The sequence below is a fragment of the Coregonus lavaretus genome (assembly GCF_964263955.1).
Source record: "Coregonus lavaretus genome assembly, chromosome: 18".
Classification (NCBI taxonomy): domain Eukaryota; kingdom Metazoa; phylum Chordata; class Actinopteri; order Salmoniformes; family Salmonidae; genus Coregonus; species Coregonus lavaretus.
In genome coordinates, this window is record NC_140005.1 from 35028073 (window position 1) to 35047069 (window position 18997).

The window sequence follows — 18997 nt, forward strand, 5'->3', positions numbered from 1 at the left end:
AAACGTCTCAAGGATGATCAATGGAAACAGGATGCACCTGAGCTCAATTTCGAGTCTCATAGCAAAGGGTCTGAATACTTATGTAAATAAGGTATTTCTGTTTTTTATTTTTAATAGATTTTCACTGTGGGGTATTGTGTGTAGATTGATAAAGAAAAGAAAAATAATAATCAATTTTAGAAAAAGGCTGTAACGTAACAAAATGTAGAAAAAGTCAATTGGTCTGAATACTTTCCCGAATGCACTGTATTGCCATAGGGCAGAGAGAAAATTGCAGTTTTATAGCTAATCTCATGCTATTCTACACATTTTGCAATGAGGCTGAGAGAATTTTGCATTTGTAAAGCTAATTTCCTGCTATTCTTCACATTTTGCCATGAGGCTGAGAGAATATTTTTCAGTTTTACAGCTAATTCCATGTAATTCATTTTTTTTTGCCATGGCTTATGAGCTGTTCATATGCTATCTGGGGAGGGGGACCTCCTTGCGGGGGTGTGTTGTACACCAGTGATTGAGAACTCAAGGGATGACTAAATGCCCCCTTGGGTTCTCAAGAGCTAGACTCAAGAATCTAGCTAATGTTGGGGTTAAATCAGAGGAGGCTGGTGGGAGGAGCTATAGGAGGGTAGGCTCATTGTAATGGCTGAAATTGAATAAATGGAACAGTATCAAACATTAAGAAACCACGTTTGACTCCGTTCCATTAATGCCATGATTTCCCAAACTCTGTCCTCGAGACCCCAAGGGGTGCACGTTTTGGTTTTTGCCCTAGCTCTACACAGCTGATTCAAAAAATCAACAAATCATCAAGCTTTGATCATTTTTATCAACTGTGTAGTGTTAGGGCAAAAACCAAAACATGCACCCCTTGGGGTCCAGAGGACCGACTTTGGGAAACGCTGATTATGCAATTCCATTCATTTCAATGAACCCGTCCTCCTATAGCTCCTCCCACCAGCCTTAAATACCAGTCTTTTCATCCAGTCAATCAACCTCGGCAGGTCCTTGGAATTAACTCTGGAGAGTAATTGTAGGAGTTCGGTTTTTTTACTCTATAAAGTTCATTTCAACAAATATTTTGCCACATACAATTGCTCATGACTGAGGTATATAGTTTCTCACGCTTACATTTTTTTGTAGAATATTCCAGATATGTATTTGAGATTTAAGGAGGTACGAAATTGGGATAACTATTATTAGTGGTGAAATGGAGTGGGGTTCGTATATATTATTTAATTAATGTAACTTATTGTAGAAAATATATTGATTTTGACAGAAAATGAACACGTGTTGAATAAAATTACCGTTTACTCTAAGTAGGAAAAAAATGACATTTAGACGACCTTAAAATCCAGGGGTCACAAAGAAGTAAACATGAACCCGGAAGTAGATAGGAACTCGGGGGGGGGGGGGGGATTTCGGATTTTAGATGAAGCTCCTTAATTGTTTTTTCGGGTTAGTTTTCTCAAACCAGTTGGCAAACCTAATGTAATGATCTTTATATTTATAAGATTTATAATGTAGTAGCTAGCTACTGTTTTGTAAATGTTTAAATGCTAGATATGGAATTAAGTTATAATGCTGTCGGGATCCATATGTTCGGCGAATCTCTGCCTCTGTCTCGTCGAGTCTATGAGTTGTCGATGTTAACGTTAGCTAGTTAACTAACAACTTAGCTAGCTTTACAAGCGGTGTGGATGCAATCGTGTCAACAAATGTATTCTTTACTTGAAAGTGTTGTAATTTTAAGCTTATGTATTTTGGTAGTTAATTATGTGACTTCAAATCCTGCCATGTTGTCTTAGCCATCTGTTTACTAATGTTAGTTAGCTAGGTAACGTTAACGGAGTTTGCTAATCACACATTGTTTTCGTTCACTGCTCAGTTTAGGAAGTCAACGACGGACGTTAGATCACCAATAAGAGGCAGTGAAAGAAAGGTGTGGTGATAAGGGGGTTCCCCCTCAGTATTGAAGCCGAAGAGGCCGTATTTCTCAACTGATTTTGTAAGTCCCTTTCCTCTATAACATTATTATCCAGTGGTTGTAGAAGTTGGCAGTATGACTATGAACAAGCTTGCTATTCCAAATATTTTTTCCAGGTTCCACAAGAACTGCCGAGATGGTGTTAGCTGACTTGGGAAGAAAAATAACCTCGGCGTTGCGATCACTGAGCAATGCCACCATCATCAATGAGGAGGTATATCATATCAGACTTCTTGTTTTTGGTACAACTTTTGGCAAGTCAGTTTTTATTTTTACTAAATAGTAGCAACCTATGTTGCCAAGACAGGTTTCACCCACGCAAGACCGTATGTATTCCCCATAGATTGTGTACTTTTTCTCTAGGTATTAAATGCCATGCTGAAGGAAGTATGTGCTGCCCTCCTAGAAGCTGATGTCAACATCAAGTTGGTGAAGCAGCTCAGAGAAAATGTCAAGTGAGCAACAGTATTCAGGCACACACTGTACTGTAGTAGATAAAGCTGAATTCTGTGTTTTAAAACCTTAGATTCATAATGTATCCCACTAATGTAATCCTCTGACCACAGGTCAGCCATTGACCTGGAGGAGATGGCCTCTGGGCTGAACAAGAGGAGAATGATCCAGCATTCTGTGTTCAAGGAGCTGGTCAAGGTCTGTCTCATTCTGACAATTCTTAATTCAATGTTTGTCATTTAGTGTTGTGTGAAACGGAACATATTAGAATACCTCCATACATTATTATTATTATTATTGTTGTTATTATTATTATTGGTTCAATGATGGTCCAGTGTGAAGGAACCAAAGGAGTTAAGGTTTGATAGAAACTTGGGTAGGTGTCTGATGACTGACAGCTGTTTGTGGGATTTCCTGGTTATTTCCATAGTGGTGGTTTTCAAGTCATGTGGTCTACCGCTTTTCTGAGTTGTTTTGAATGAGTCAACTATAACATACAGTACCAGTCAAAAGTTTGGACACACCTATTCATTCAAGGGTTTTTCTTGATTTTCTAATATATTTTACATTGTAGAATAATAGTGAAGATATCAAAACTAAGAAATAACACATGGAATCATGTAGTAACAACAAGTGTTAAACAAATCAAAATATATTTGAGATTCTTCAAATAGCCACCCTTTGCCTTGATGACAGCTTTGCACACTATTTGCATTCTCTCAACCAGCTTCATGAGGTAGTCACCAGGAATGCATTTCAATTAACGGGTCTGCCTTCTTAAAAAGTTAATTTTTTCCCACATATGCTGAGCACTTGTTGGCTGCTTTTCCTTCACTCTGCCGTCCGAATCATCCCAAACCATCTCAATTGGGTTGAGGTCGGGGGATTGTGGAGGCCAGGTCATCTGATGCAGCACTAAATCACTCTCCTTCTTGTTAAAATAGCCCTTACACAGCCTGGAGGTGTGTTGGGTCATTGTCCTGTTGAAAAACAAATGATAGCCCAAACCAGATGGTATGGTGTATCGCTGCAGAATGCTGTGGTAGCCATACTGGTTAAGTGTGCCTTGAATTCTAAATAAATCACAGACAGCGTCACCAGCAAAGCACCCCCACACCATAACACCCCCTCCTCCATGCTTTACGGTGGGAAATACACATGCGGAGATCATCCGTTCACCCACACCGCGTCTCACGCCGCTTGGAACCAAAGTCTCTTCTTATTATTGGTGTCCTTTAGTAGTGGTTTCTTTGCAGTAATTCGACCAAGACGGCCTGATTCACACATTCTGAACAGTTGATGTTGAGATGTGTCTGTTACTTGAACTCTGAAGCATTTATTTGGGCTGCAATTTCTGAGGCTGGTACCTCTAATGAACTTATCCTTCCATTCCTGTGGCGGTCCTCATGAGAGCCAGTTTCATCATAGAGCTTGATGGTTTATGCAACTGCACTTGAAGAAACTTTCAAAGTTCTTGAAATGTGCCGGATTGACTGACCTTCATGTCTTAAAGTAATGATGGACTGTCGTTTCTCTCTGCTTATTTGAGCTGTTCTTGCCATGATATGGACTTGGTATTTTACCAAATAGGGCTATCTTCTGTATACCCCCCCCTACCTTGTCACAACACAGCTGGTTGGCTCAAACACATTAAGAAGGAAAGAAATTCCACAAATTAACTTTTTAAGAAGGCACACCCGTTAATTGAAATGCATTCCTGGTGACTACCTCATGAAGCTGGTTGAGAGAATGCCAAGAGTGCGCAAAGCTGTCATCAAGGCAAAGGGTGGCTATTTGAAGAATATAAAATATATTTTGATTTATTTAACACTTTTTTTGGTTACTGTGTTATTTCATAGTTTTGAAGTCTTCACTATTATTCTACAATGTAGAACATAGTAAAAATAAAGAAAAACCCTTGAATGAGTAGGTGTGTCCAAACTTTTGACTGGTAGTGTAAGTAATCGGTTTCGGAAATGTACTGTACAGTCAAACCTGTCATTCCCCCTCAAACAATTAGCTTAATTCAACAAGGGACCCAAATAGCTGTATTCTGTATGTGTTTTGAACGCTTAGCTCAATACGTCCTTAGTTAGGGCAGGCCTACAAATAAGAAGGCCTACCCTTGGACATAATACTCAACAGATCAGTTTATATTTCTTGTGGGTCACAGATCAGATGGCTTGTTAACACTTCTTTTTTTTTTTTTTAAAGAAGCTTATGTGGTTGGGAGAGATGCACCCCTACATTCTCACTTCACATCTTACACAAAGATGCAATGCTTCTGTGTTAGTCGCATTTGATGGGATTGGATGGGAGTGTTTGTTTATTTGTCTAAGATTTTGCTCTTGTGGTTGTCTCTCAGCTGGTGGATCCAGGGGTCAAGGCTTGGACACCCACAAAGGGAAAGAATAATGTCATCATGTTTGTGGGTCTTCAGGGCAGTGGGAAAACCACAACATGTTCCAAGGTGAGCCATTCCTGGATATTAGCCTAAAGATAAGGTCATTCAGGTGGCCATTTGGCCAAAATATATTATGCCTTCAATCCTTTCACTGATGTACTATATTGAATACCTTTTCCACAGCTGGCGTACTACTACCAAAGAAAAGGGTGGAAAACCTGTTTGATATGCGCTGACACTTTTAGAGCTGGTAAAGTTTCATTTTCTTAGTCTATTATTTGTTTGATAGTCCTTCTCAAAAGATTGAAAAATTAGGAAAATAAAAAAATCTACAACCTTTTGTGTGTGCAGGTGCCTTCGATCAGTTGAAGCAAAATGCAACAAAAGCCAGAATTCCATTCTATGGAAGGTATGACATGCTTTGCATTTGGTTGCTTCTCAGCTGTGTGTGATACAACTCAAGTAATTTTTGAGTGATATTAGATTTTTATGCTAATGCTTGCATATACAGTACACTAACTTTGTTAAATCCACAGTTACACAGAGATGGACCCTGTCGTCATAGCTGCTGAAGGTGTGGAAAAGTTTAAGAATGAGAGCTTTGAAATAATTATTGTTGATACCAGTGGTCGACACAAGCAAGAAGATTCCCTTTTTGAGGAGATGTTGCAGGTTTCCAATGCAGTGGTAGGTAGCATTTTGCCCAACTTATTGTTTCAATCTGCAAACCATCCAGAGCCCTTCAATGTCATCAATACAGCAAACCCATGCAAAATGTAATCTCTGGGGACATTTTGATTTCTCTGCCAGCCTGAGTGTTTGTATTGTCATTATAAAATGTATTGCTCCAACGAAAATGCACTAATGCGTGGTCTTATCCCAAGCATGCTTCTATTTCCTCAAGCAACCCGACAACATTGTGTACGTGATGGATGCCTCCATTGGTCAAGCTTGCGAAGCACAGGCTAAGGCCTTCAAAGACAAAGTAGAAGTTGCATCCGTTATAGTGACAAAGCTAGATGGTCACGCCAAAGGTGGTGGTGCTCTCAGTGCGTAAGTAAATAGTTATCTTTGCTTAAACAATTTATCCAAGTTATGGTGAACTGAGTTTCCCTTACTACTGAAGAATTCATGAACTCAATGATAAGCCTGACGTTTATGTAATGTTTCGTACTCCTGTTGCCTTTTACAGTGTGGCTGCTACTAAGAGTCCCATCATTTTCATTGGTACTGGAGAACACATTGATGACTTGGAGCCATTTAAGACACAACCCTTCATCAGCAAGCTACTGGGTAAACAGTGAACCCTTTTGAATAAAGTGTCATAAGAGGTCACATGGCATGTCGTTGTTTTTAACCCGTTTTGTACAACCTGTATTGAGTTGTGTGTATTTTGTCCTCAGGCATGGGAGACATTGAAGGTTTGATAGACAAAGTCAACGAACTCAAGCTGGATGACAACGAGGAGTTGATTGACAAGCTGAAACATGGTGAGAATGAGATAATCAGCTGACATGTAATACAGGCCCCATATTATAACTGACATACAGTATGCTTATGCCCTGCAGTCCATAACAGTTATACATTGTCATGTGGTATGGTTGTTGGGTCACATTGTTTTTAAGCTTCTTCTAATCACCATTTGTACCACAGGTCAGTTCACTCTCAGAGACATGTATGAGCAGTTTCAGAACATCATGAAGATGGGACCATTTGGCCAGATCATGGTAATTAAACGGCAACCTGAATACCTATAAAAAATAATGAAGATCAGCGCTACACAGTAAAGCTTATCTCTTATAGGGCTTCATGCTATAGATAAAACAAGACTGTCAATGTTTCAGCACAAAGGCCTTTCGAAACAGTCTCAACTGTATCCCTTGTTTTTTTCATTTGCCCTGATCATGGTAAATAATGGCAACCTAAATACCTAAGAATGTTTTTGCAGTGCCTTCAGAAAGTATTCATACCCCATGACTTATTCCACATTTTGTATTATAGCCTGAATTCAAAATGGATTCAATCGATAAACCAAAAACCCATCTATACGATACCCCATAATGACAAAGTGAAAACATGTTTTTATAATTTTTTTCAAATGTATTGAAAAGTCTAAGCACTTTCCACACCTGGATTGCGCAACATTTGCCCAATATTCTTAAAAATATTCAAGCTCTGTCAGATTTGTTGTTGATCATTGCTAGACACCCATTTCAAATCAAAATGTATTTGCCACATGCGCCTAATACAACAGATGTAGACCTTACAGTGAAATGCTTACTTACAAGCCCTTAACCAACAATGCAGTTTTTAAGAAAAGTAAAAAGTGTGAATAATTAAAGAGCAGCAGTAAAATAAAATAACAGTAGGGAGGCTATATTTATGCATTTTGAAGTAGATTTATGTCAAAACTGTAACTCGGCCACTCCGGAACATTCACTGTTTTCTTTGTAAGCAACTCCAGTGTGGATTTGGCCTTATTTTAGGCTATTGTCCTGCTGAAAGGTGAATTAATCTCCCAGTGTCTGGTGGAAAGCAGACTGAACCAGGTTTTCCTCTAGGATTTTGCCTGTGCTTAGCTCCATTCCATTTCTTTTTTTTTCTTCCTGAAACTCCCCAGTCCTTCACGATTACAGGCATAACCGTTACATGGTGCAGCCACCACTGCTTGAAAATATGGAGAGTGATACTCAGTTGTGTTATATTTGGGGCAAATCTAATACACAACACTTTGTATTCAGGACAAAAAGTGAATTGCAGTATACATGCATTGCCTTGTTGCAAACAGGATGCATGTTTTTGAATGTTTTTTTATTCTGTACATGCTGCTTTACACCCTGTCAATAAGGTTGGTTTTGTGGAGTAACTACAATGTTGTTGATCCATCCTCAGTTTTCCCCTATCACCGCCAATAAACTCTGTAACTGTTTTAAAGTCATGGTTGACCTCATGGTGAAATCGCTGAGTGGTTTCTTTCCTCTCCGGGCAACTGAGTTAGGAAGGACGCCTGTATCTTCGTAGTGACTTGGCATATTGATACACCATCCAAAGTGTAATTTAATAACTTCACCATGCTCAAAATAATATTCAATGGCTGCTTTTTTGTCTATTTTTACCCATCTACCAATAGGTGCCCTTCTTTGCGAGCCATTGGAAAACCTCCCTGGTCTTTGTGGTTGAATCTGTGTTTGAAATTCACTGCTCGACTGAGGGACCTTACAATTATCTGTAGGTGTGGGGTACAGATATTAGGTAGTCATGTTAAACACTATTGCACACAGTGAGCCCATGCAACTTATGTGACTTCTTAAACAAATCTTTACTCCTGGACTTATTTAGGCTTGCCATAACAAAGGGGTTGAATACTTAATGACTCAAGACATTTTAAGTTTTACATTTTATTAATTTGTAAAAATTTCAAAAAACATATTTCCACTGACATTATGGGGTATTGTGTGTAGGCCAGTGACAAATCTCAATTTAATCAATTTTAAATTCAGGCTGTAACACAACAAAATGTGGGAAAAAATCAAGGGGTGTGAATACTTTATGAAGGCACTGTATGTTCTTCTAATCACATAAGATACCAATGCTAATCTTACTTCTGTTATTGTCAAGGGTATGATCCCAGGTTTCGGAACAGACTTCATGAGCAAAGGTAACGAGCAGGAGTCCATGGCCAGGTTGAAGAAACTCATGACAATTATGGACAGCATGAATGACCAAGGTAAATACACGCTAAGTGTACAAAACATTAGGAACCTGCTCTTTCCATGACAGACTGACCTGGTGAAAGCTATGATCCCTTATTGTTGTCACCTGTTAAATCCACTTCAATCAGTTTAGATGAAGGGGAGGAGACAGGTTAAATCATGTTTTTTTAAAAGCCTTGAGACAGATTGTGTATGCGTGCCATTGAGGGTGGATGGGCAAGACAAAATATTTAAAGTGGAACTGACAGCGTTTTAGCTACTTTATTTAAAGTATTTGATCCCCTGCTGATTTTGCACGTTTGCCCACTGACAAAGAAATGATCAGTCTATAATTTTAATGGTAGGTTTATTTGAACAGTGAGAGACAGAATAACAACAAAATCCAGAAAAACGCATGTCAAAAATGTTATAAATTGATTTGCATTTTAATGAGGGAAATAAGTATTTGACACCTCTGCAAAACATGACTTAGTACTTGGTGGCAAAACCCTTGTTGGCAATCACAGAGGTCAGACGTTTCTTGTAGTTGGCCACCAGGTTTGCACACATCTCAGGAGGGATTTTGTCCCACTCCTCTTTGCAGATCTTCTCCAAGTCATTAAGGTTTCGAGGCTGACGTTTGGCAACTCGAACCTTCAGCTCCCTCCACAGATTTTCTATGGGATTAAGGTCTGGAGACTGGCTAGGCCACTCCAGGACCTTAATGTGCTTCTTCTTGAGCCAGTCCTTTGTTGCCTTGGCAGTGTGTTTTGGGTCATTGTCATGCTGGAATACCCATCCACGACCCATTTTCAATGCCCTGGCTGAGGGAACGAGGTTCTCACCCAAGATTTGACGGTACATGGCCCCGTCCATCGTCCCTTTGATGCGGTGAAGTTAGCAGAAAAACACCCCTAAAGCATAATGTTTCCACCTCCATGTTTGACGGTGGAGATGGTGTTCTTGGCGTCATAGGCAGCATTCCTCCTCCAAACACGGCGAGTTGAGTTGATGCCAAAGAGCTCGATTTTGGTCTCATCTGACCACAACACTTTCACCCAGTTCTCCTCTGAATCATTCAGATGTTCATTGGCAAACTTCAGATGGCCCTGTATATGTGCTTTCTTGAGCAGGGGGACCTTGCGGGCGCTGCAGGATTTCAGTCCTTCACGGCGTAGTGTGTTACCAATTGTTTTCTTGGTGACTATGGTCCCAGCTGCCTTGAGATCATTGACAAGATCCTTCCGTGTAGTTCTGGGCTGATTCCTCACCGTTCTCATGATCATTGCAACTCCACGAGGTCAGATCTTGCATGGAGCCCCAGGCCGAGGGAGATTGACAGTTATTTTGTGTTTCTTCCATTTGCGAATAATCGCACCAACTGTCACCTTCTCACCAAGCTGCTTGGCGATGGTCTTGTAGCCCATTCCAGCCTTGTGTAGGTCTACAATCTTGTCCCTGACATCATTGGAGAGCTCTTTGGTCTTGGCCATGGTGGAGAGTTTGGAATCTGATTGATTGCTTCTGTGGACAGGTGTCTTTTATACAGGTAACAAGCTGATATTAGGAGCACTCCCTTTAAGAGTGTGGGAACAATTTAATCTATTTTAGAATAAGGCTGAAACGTAACAAAATGTGGAAAAAGTAAAGGGGTCTGAATACTTTCCGAATGCACTGTATTTTGAGTGCACCATACAGCAATGCTGCATTGAACCGCACCTGTGATCCATGCAGTGCAAAAAAATGAAACATTTAAATGTTACAACAACCTAATAGCTACATTTTAGTTATTTGTAGTTAAATACATATCATATATTAATATATAATATATTTCTTTACTTTTTACCCCTTTTCTATTTATTTTTCTCCCAATTTCATGATATCCAATTGATAGTTAGTCTTGTCCCATCGCTGCAACTCCCTTACGGACTCGGGAGAGATGACGGTCGAGAGCCATGCGTCCTCAAACACGACCCTGCCAAGCCGCACTGCTTCTTGACACAATGCTCGCTTAACACGGAAGCCAGCCGCACCAACGTGTCAGCGGAAACACCGTACAACTGGCGACAGTGTCAGCGTGCAAGCGCCCGGCCCGCCACAGGAGTCGCTAGAGCGAGATGGGACAAGGATATCCCAGCCGGCCAAACCCTCCCCTGACCCGGACAACGCTGGGCCAATTGTACGTCGCCTCATGGGTCTCCTGGTCGCGGCCGGCTGCAGCCCGAGATCGAACCCGGATCTGTAGTGACGCCTCAAGCACTGCAGTGCCTTAGACCGCTGCACCACTTGGGAGGCCCTAGAGTTTAATACTTTGCAAGCATAGCAGCAAAGGCTAGACAGATGTTAATATGTTAATGCTATACTGAACAAAAATATAAACGCAACATGCAGCAATTTTACTGAGTTACAGTTCATATAAGGAAATCAGTCAATTTGAAATAAATTCATTAGGCCCTAATCTATGGATTTCACATGTCTGGGCAGGGGCGCAGCCATGGGTGGGCATGGGCCCACCCACTGGGGAGCCAGGCCCAGCCAATCAGAATGAGTTTCTCCCCACAAAAGGGCTTTATTATAGACAGAAATACTCCTCCGTTTCATCAGCTGTCCGGGTGGCTGGTCTCAGACGATACCGCAGGTGAAGAAGCCGGATGTGGAGGTCTTTGGCTGGCATGGTTACACGTGGTCTGCGGTTGTGAGGCCGGTTGGAAGTACTGCCAAATTCTCTTAAATGACATTGGAGGCAGCTTATGCTAGAGAAATGAACATTAAATTCTCTGGCAACAGCTCTGGTGGACATTCCTGCAGTCAGCATGACATTTGCATGCTCCCTCAACTTGAGACATCTGTGGCATTGTGTTGTGACAACTGCACATTTTAGTGGCCTTTTATTGTCCCCAGCACAAGGTGCACCTGTGTAATGATCATGCTGTTGAATCAGTGTCTTGATATGCCACACCTGTCAGGTGGATGGATTATCTTGGCAAAGGAGAAATGCTCACTAACAGGGATGTAAACAAGTTTGTGCACACAATTTGAGAGAAATAAGCTTTTTGTGCATATGACACATTTCTGCAATCTTTTATTTAATTTCCTGAAACATGGGACCAACACTTACATTATGCATTTTATATTTTTGTTCAGTATACTGGATATACAGCATCCTATGTACATAAGTGGACTTTATAAAGTGCCATATTCTTTCTAATAAAACAATGGGAAGTTTGTGTCGCAGTATGGCCCATGCACTGATTTGATTTAGGCTAGCCCAGGGATGTCAATCTATTTACCTAACTGGCTAGTTATTTAGCAAGCTAACAACACATAGCCTAATGTTAGCTAGCTAGCTGCTGGGAGGATCAAATAAAATGTTATTTGTCACATGCGCCGAATACAACAGGTGTAGACCTTACCGTGAAATGCTTACTTACAAGCCCTTAACCAACAATGCAGTTCAAGAAATAGAGTTTAGTTTATTTAGTAAATATTTTCTTAAGTAAAAAGTAACACAAAATAACAATACTGAGGCTATATACAGAGGGTACCGAGTCAATGTGCGGGGGTACAGGTTAGTCGAGGTAATTTGTACATGTAGGTAGGGGTAAAGTGACTGCATAGATAATAAACAGCGAGTAGCAGCAGTGTAAAAACAAGGGGGGGTGGTGTCAATGTAAATAGTCCGGGTGGCCATTTGATCCATTGTTCAGCAGTCTTATGGCTTGGGGATAGAAGCTGTTAAGGAGCCTTTTGGACTTAGACTTGGCATTCCGGTACCACTTGCCATGCGCTAGCAGAGAGAACAGTCTATGACTTCTGGCCCTTCATTGGACAAACCTCCAAACGAGCTTCAATGCCATACAACACTCCTTCCGTAGCCTCCAACTGCTCTTAAACGCTAGTAAAACTAAATGCATGCTCTTCAATCGAACGCTGCTTGCACCCGCCCGCCCGACTAGAATCACTACTCTTGGCGGGTCTGACTTAGAATATGTGGACAACTACAAATACCTAGGTGTCTGGTTAGACCGTAAACTCTCCTTCCAGACTCACATTAAGCATCTCCAATCCAAAGTTAAATCTAGAATCGGCTTCCTGTTTCGCAACAAAGCCTCCTTCACTCATGCTGCTAAACATGCCCTCGTAAAACTGACTATCCTACCGATCCTTGACTTCGGCGATGTCATTTACAAAATAGCTTCCAACACTCAACTCAGCAAATTGGATGTAGTCTATCACAGTGCCATCCGTTTTGTCACCAAAGCCCCATATACTACCCACCATTGTGAGCTGTACGCGCTCGTTGGCTGGCCCTCACTACATATTCGTCACCAAACCCACTGGCTCCAGGTCATCTATAAATCACTGCTAGGCAAATCCCTGCCTTATCTTAGCTCATTGGTCACCATAGCAACACCCACCCGTAGTATGCGCTCCAGCAGGTATATCTCACTGGTCATCCCCAAAGCCAACACCTCCTTTGGCCGCCATTCCTTCCAGTTCTCTGCTGCTAATGACTGGAACGAACTACAAAAATCTCTGAAGCTGGAGACACTTATCGCCCTCATTAACTTTAAGCATCAGTTGTCAGAGCAGCTTACCGATCACTGCACCTGTACACAGCCCATCTGTAATTAGCCCACCCAACTACCTCATCCTCATATTGTTATTTACATTATTTATTTTGCTCATTTGCACCCCAGTATCTCTATTTGCACATCATCTTCTGCACATCTATCACTCCAGGATTAATACTAAATTGTAATTATTTTGCACTATGGCCTATTTATTGCCTTACCTCCATAACTTACTACATTTGTACACACTGTATATAGATTTTCTATTGTGTTATTGACTGTACGTTTTTGTTTATTCCATATGTAACTCTGTTGTTGTTGTTTTTATCGCACTGCTTTGCTTTATCTTGGCCAGGTTGCAGTTGTAAATGAGAACTTGTTCTCAACTGGTTTACCTGGTTAAATAAAGGTTAAATAAATAAAATAAAATAAATATCCTTTGCGTCGGACTCATTAAAGAAAAAATCTTCGTCCAGTTCGAGGTGTGTAATCGCTGTTCTGAAATCCAGAAGCATTATGTACAAAATAAGTTACAAACAATGCAAAAAAAACACACAAAATAGCACAGTAAAACGGCAGCTATCCCCTCCGGCGCCATTATATCATGTCATTGGAGGAGTGGGTGATTGACCGACCTCTTCCCCTCATATTGTTTTTCGTTGGCTACAGCTAGAGATGCTGCAGGTGTCATTTGGTTAGCTAGCAAGAAATGGCTAGCTAGCTATGCCGAACTTGACGACTGTTATCCACAGTTAGCATATCTCTTAGTTGCCAATCAAATGTATTTGCCATCACTCTAATGGGTGAGCAGGGAGTCAAGTTCCCATTCAGTTGTCAAAACGTGGGTTTGGACATGCGTGCATTGGCTGGCAAGCTGCAGAAGGACGAGCAGGCTACTATTCCCCATCGTTTATCAGTCAATTTTGATGGCCAACTGGCTGAAAGTTTGAGAGGGTTTATCTAATGCTCCCTCGTTAGATTTTAGCTCATCTTGCTCTGGCTAGCATTAGTTGTTGATGTTGTTATTTTTGATGTGCATAGGTAAGTGAGGGAGAAAGAGCCTACCTTTTCATGGTTGTTTGATCAATAGGATTGTGAAGTTACCAAATGTAAGAAGACTCCCGTGGTATTTGCAGAAATCCATTCAGGTGCATTTTGTAGCTCTTGGCGAATGCGTTCTAATGCTCTAAAGTCGTGCTGTTGCTTTTGCCTGTAAACACAGTCCATTTCAAAGTGAATGATGGCAGGCCCGTGTGGCAAATGGCTTATTTGCATATAGGCCTACTGTAGCTCTGATTGGCTATGGTGCACCGGTCTGCATAGACTCCCATCTTGGACAGGACAGATTTATTTACTGAAGTGTCTATTAATTGTCCAAACACACGGCCGCTTTCCCACTCTATATTGCTATACAATTTTCACAAATGCCTTACTATACGTAATTCCTAAACATTCTATGAATTTATGAAAATGTGAACATGACCATATCTAAGTGCTCGCTTGTCAGAAAATGTAAATTTTTTAAATTCATCCTGGAGATGTATATGAACAAGATTTAATGTTGCTAAAATGGTGCACTTTAAGTGCCTTTGAACAGGGTATGGTAGTAGGTGCCAGGCACACCGGTTTGTGTCCTGCCGACTTGACACAACAGTGGGAAGCATTGGAGTCAACATGGGCCAGCATCCCCTTTGGAACGCTTTAGACACCTTGTAGAGTCTATACCCTGATGAATTCATGTTCTGAGGACAAAGGGTGGTGCAACTCAATAGTATCAGTGTATCTAACCCACTGTTGTCAATAAACAACAGTAAATGACACAAACAAAAGAGTTATACAAGATATATATATATATATATATATAATTGTTTTCCTAACCATGGGTTCTTTGGTCTTTGCAGAACTTGACAACAAAGACGGCGCAAAGCTCTTCAGCAAGCAGCCGAACCGAATTGCCAGAGTGGCGCGGGGTTCAGGGGTTGCCACCAGGGATGTCCAGGAGCTGCTCACCCAGTACACCAAGTTTGCCCAGATGGTGAAGAAGATGGGTGGCATCAAGGGCCTGTTCAAAGGTATGCACTTCATGGATGCATCTTAAAACATTACTAGCTGTCAAATCCTTGCTTCCTCCATCCTTGTTTCCTCCATTTCCCCCCCTCCCCTCTCAAAGCACATTGGAGGAGGTCTGAGGGAAGGACCTTGGATCTTCTCGAATGCACTTTGTGAGTGGAGGATTTCATGGCTAGTCACGTTTTCAGACACAGCCCTGAAACTGAAGCACTGGTCCACTAACACAATTTTGCTTTCATCAAGTAGTAGGCTATGTCTCTGAATTATTTTTACGTTTACAGGTGGTGATATGTCCAAGAATGTCAACCCCTCTCAGATGGCTAAGTTGAACCAACAGATGGCAAAGATGATGGACCCAAGGGTTCTCCACCATATGGGTAGACATGACTTTCACTTCCATTTTTATGTCATGTCACATTTCCCAAACTATTCCTTTGTTACATTACTTTATGTACTTAGATTAGTTCAATGCTTTGAATATGGCCAGTCCAAACGTAATGACATATGTTATATAATGTATATTTGAGAGAGACTGCACAGAATCCCTGAACTACAAATCACCTTGCACCCCAAATAATAATTTGATCAAGATTAGCAATTCTGTTCCTCGCCCTCTTGCTGTAGAGTTTAACTGAACCCCCTGAAACACGCTTTTGGCTCTTGTCTTCAGGTGGGATGGCTGGTCTCCAGTCTATGATGAGACAATTCCAACAGGGTGCGGCTGGCAACATGAAAGGGATGATGGGATTCAACAACATGTGAACCACTGAGCCTTAACACAGCGAAATTAAAGGTTGTCATTTGGATTTAGCGAGAAGATGTGAGGAGTTTGGATTTAGCAAGAAGGTGTGGAAATGATTTAGCAAGAAGGAGAGCAGTGTTATTTTTTTTTCTCAGTAATGTAATTCATGAACATGTTTACGTATTAAATCATGCAGAAAGCATATTTACTTGTCAGGATAAATAAAACAAACAAGTTCTGTGATTTTACAGTAATTGTAAATGAGGCACAAAAGATACAGAAATAGTGGGATCATGAATCTTGTCCTGGGTCATATTCATTAGGCACCAAATGGAAAAAATTGGACTGAAATCGTGAGGCACTACCTAGACTTGTCCAATAAGATATGCTATTTTTTTGTTTTTTTGTTGCAAAATATTTTTTTTTACTGTTTTCTGTGTGCCATAATAAACACAACCTTGATTTGGAGAGATGGCAAAGGGTATGCTGATATTAGTTTGTGGCAATTATTTTTTTCAGTGTTATAATAAAATGTGTATTGCAATGTTTTAAAAAGCCAGTGTTTCCTTTTCTCTCATTGTTGATCATTGACTGTCATAGTTGTCAATCATGGTTATCTCCTTATCAATAAAACTCATGACTATTGAAAAATGTGTATTTGTTGGGGCACTGCATTTCAAGGAAATTGAGCAGAAAGTGAAATTTTACACAAAACATTACTGATTCATGTGATGTTTATCACATACTGTGCTCAAAATGAGTACAGCTCTGTTTTCAGTCCAAGTCAAGCGCTTAACATATTTAATTTATTCACAAGGAAATGTTGAACCAAGAGGCTCCCTCATTTTTCAATCCCACAAGCAGAAAAACTGTTTTATATAGATAATTCTCTCTGTTAGAATGAAACCAGACACCTCCAAAAAATAACTGTTTGAAAAAATAGAACTGCACCTAATCACTCCTCACGGATTGACGGGTCATGGCTAGAGGGGATACAGTTTATATCAAATAGGCGCGAAAAGTGATTTTTTTTTTTCTTTTTAGCTACCCCTAACCCTTTTCCTAACATTGACCTAATTCTTCTAACCTGCTACGTTAATTCTCCTTACCTGCTGCGTAAATTCTAAACCGCTACGAAATGTCAATTCTGACATACACTGTATCCCTTTTAGCCAAAACCCTCTTGACGTGGCATTGCTTCCCGCAGCCATGTTTTGTTTGCTACGTTGTCATTCTACGTTGTGTGCGGGGCGCTGTTCACTCACTGTCACTAGCAGCGGTGTGGAACCAGTCTGAGGATATCAGGTAGCTAAATATTATTCTATTTGCTTTAACTGTTGACTTAGCGATATCTTTGAGATATGTGTTTTTCACAATTTATTCGTATTTTGAATGTAATTCTTAACTGACAAGTGTAGTTTGGCGGATAGCTGAAGCAGGGTGAAAACATTTTTGACACATTGCATTGCCATTCGCTGGTGCCGGTGGTTTAGTTAGCGGCGTAGCTAGTTAGCTAACTGTTTGCTAACATGCCATGGTGAAAGCAAGAATGACTTCTTCTGTCTACTTTTGACTTAGGCAAAACAAAAAAAATATAACTAGGATATCCTCCCTGAAACATTAAACATTTGTTTTTGGCGTACCCCTGTTATGTAGCTAGCCAGCCAGCTACCTACCACGTAAGCTAACTTTAACGTAACTTAACTAGCTACAGTAACGTTAATGTTGTTGTAACTAGAGGGACTGGCTGTGTTCATTCAATCAAAATAGCTTTGCTTGTAATCCAGCATCAGTTTGTAAAGCCTGTTGATTGATTCACCATTGATTTTATTTGATTGATTCAGGTCAGCTAGCTAGCTCGTTAGATAAAAGCCCAATACAGTCAGTGTTAAAATTTTTAAATACCTTTTGTTAGCCTAACTAGCTATAAGGACATCTCTGATAGAATATCATCTGGTCAAATATTGTGTCTGGAGAAAGCAAAGGTAAGTGATGGTTCAGTACAATGAGTTTACTAGCCAACTAAACTATGTATACCCTTCTATTTATTCAGATTCAGTGTGTGTTTTCAAAGTAAGTTATTTTAAACCGATTTTATCAGTGGGTGAAAAAGTGGATCACAGTCAGGATCATATTCTGGTATTTAGTTCTAGCCATGATTTTAGCCCCATTTAGACGTAAACCAGAATTTCCCATAGGTTAAATCATATTTGGCTGCATTTCCTCTGCCCCTTTATTGATATGACACATTCAAATTGGTAGTAAGCCTGCTGGAGTGTAACGTTATGCTCAAAGTCCAAAAGGGTATCTCAGAACACAGGACAGGTAAATGGGCTAATAAAAACAGCCAAGCCAGACGAATAATTTATTACATTTGTAAAGTGTTTTTTTATATGTACAGAAAAAATCTCAGAGCATAAAAAAATAAATATGTAATAATAAATAACAAAAAGGAAAAAATAAATAATGATAATATCATAAGACTCATTGCAGTGCAGTGGACTATTATATTATTCATGCTATGTTGAAATATCAAATGCAATCATGACCATAAAATGTATATATTGCTATAACATGCAGACACTCCTTTCCCTCCCTCTGTCTGTAGTTCTCGGAGGGTGCTATGGCGACCTTCCCAGAGTTTATTGCACAGAATGAGGAGCGTGATGGGGTGCGCTTCAGCTGGAACGTCTGGCCCTCTAGTCGTCTGGAGGCCACCCGCATGGTGGTCCCCGTTGCCTCTCTGTTCACCCCTCTGAAGGAGCGCCCAGACCTGCCCCCCATCCAGTATGAGCCTGTGTTGTGTAGCAGGGCGACCTGTCGCGCTGTCCTCAACCCGCTCTGGTAAGTGAGGCAACAATCCTCATTCACTTACTTAAACATAGGGTTGCAAAATCCTGGTAACTTCCTGGAAAACCAGGGAATTTTGGGAAAGTAAATGATTCCCTATTCTCTCTCTTCCTCATTAATTTATACTTATCAATTTATAACTGTCATCATCAGGTGATTTGTACTGTACATATCCTTGGGCAATCCTCAAAAGGTTCACATGTAACCCACTGAAAAAATTATTGTAGC

General features: G+C 40.5%; 2 protein-coding genes across 5 annotated transcripts in view; both read left to right on the forward strand.

Moving 5' to 3' along the window:
• Positions 1 to 1393: 1393 nt before the first annotated feature.
• Positions 1394 to 16411, forward strand: LOC311145996 (signal recognition particle subunit SRP54). 4 transcript variants are annotated; one of them, XM_084182425.1, is made up of 17 exons: positions 1394 to 1455; positions 1886 to 2005; positions 2101 to 2198; positions 2348 to 2439; positions 2551 to 2635; positions 4803 to 4907; positions 5025 to 5091; positions 5193 to 5250; positions 5378 to 5528; positions 5746 to 5894; positions 6034 to 6134; positions 6245 to 6331; positions 6495 to 6568; positions 8460 to 8568; positions 15009 to 15179; positions 15459 to 15554; positions 15848 to 16411. In XM_084182425.1, the coding sequence occupies exons 3-17, from the start codon at positions 2121 to 2123 to the stop codon at positions 15937 to 15939; spliced, it is 1515 nt and encodes a 504-aa protein (XP_084038551.1). In that variant the 5' UTR covers positions 1394 to 1455; positions 1886 to 2005; positions 2101 to 2120; the 3' UTR covers positions 15940 to 16411. The 4 variants fall into 4 exon arrangements, with proteins under 4 accessions (XP_084038551.1, XP_084038550.1, XP_084038552.1 ...); XM_084182424.1 differs by having other exon boundaries at positions 1401 to 1488; XM_084182426.1 differs by having other exon boundaries at positions 1410 to 1488; positions 1886 to 1939.
• Positions 16412 to 17135: 724 nt separating this feature from the next.
• Positions 17136 to 18997, forward strand: part of LOC311145425 (protein transport protein Sec23A) — a 31977-nt gene continuing 30115 nt past the window's right edge. Inside the window, exons 1-2 of the mRNA XM_084181662.1 lie at positions 17136 to 17224; positions 18528 to 18763. Of these exons, the coding sequence (XP_084037788.1) occupies positions 18543 to 18763 (221 nt within the window). The 5' untranslated portion in view covers positions 17136 to 17224; positions 18528 to 18542. The remainder of the gene's footprint in view (positions 17225 to 18527; positions 18764 to 18997) is intronic.

Excerpts from the sequence above, each read along its gene's own strand:
- LOC311145996 (XM_084182425.1), top strand. The coding sequence starts at position 2,121 with ATGGTGTTAGCTGACTTGGGAAGAAAAATAACCTCGGCGTTGCGATCA. Across the intron at positions 2,199-2,347 it reads CCACCATCATCAATGAGGAG|GTATTAAATGCCATGCTGAA; the intron begins GTATATCATATC and ends CTTTTTCTCTAG. Across the intron at positions 4,908-5,024 it reads AAACCACAACATGTTCCAAG|CTGGCGTACTACTACCAAAG; the intron begins GTGAGCCATTCC and ends CCTTTTCCACAG.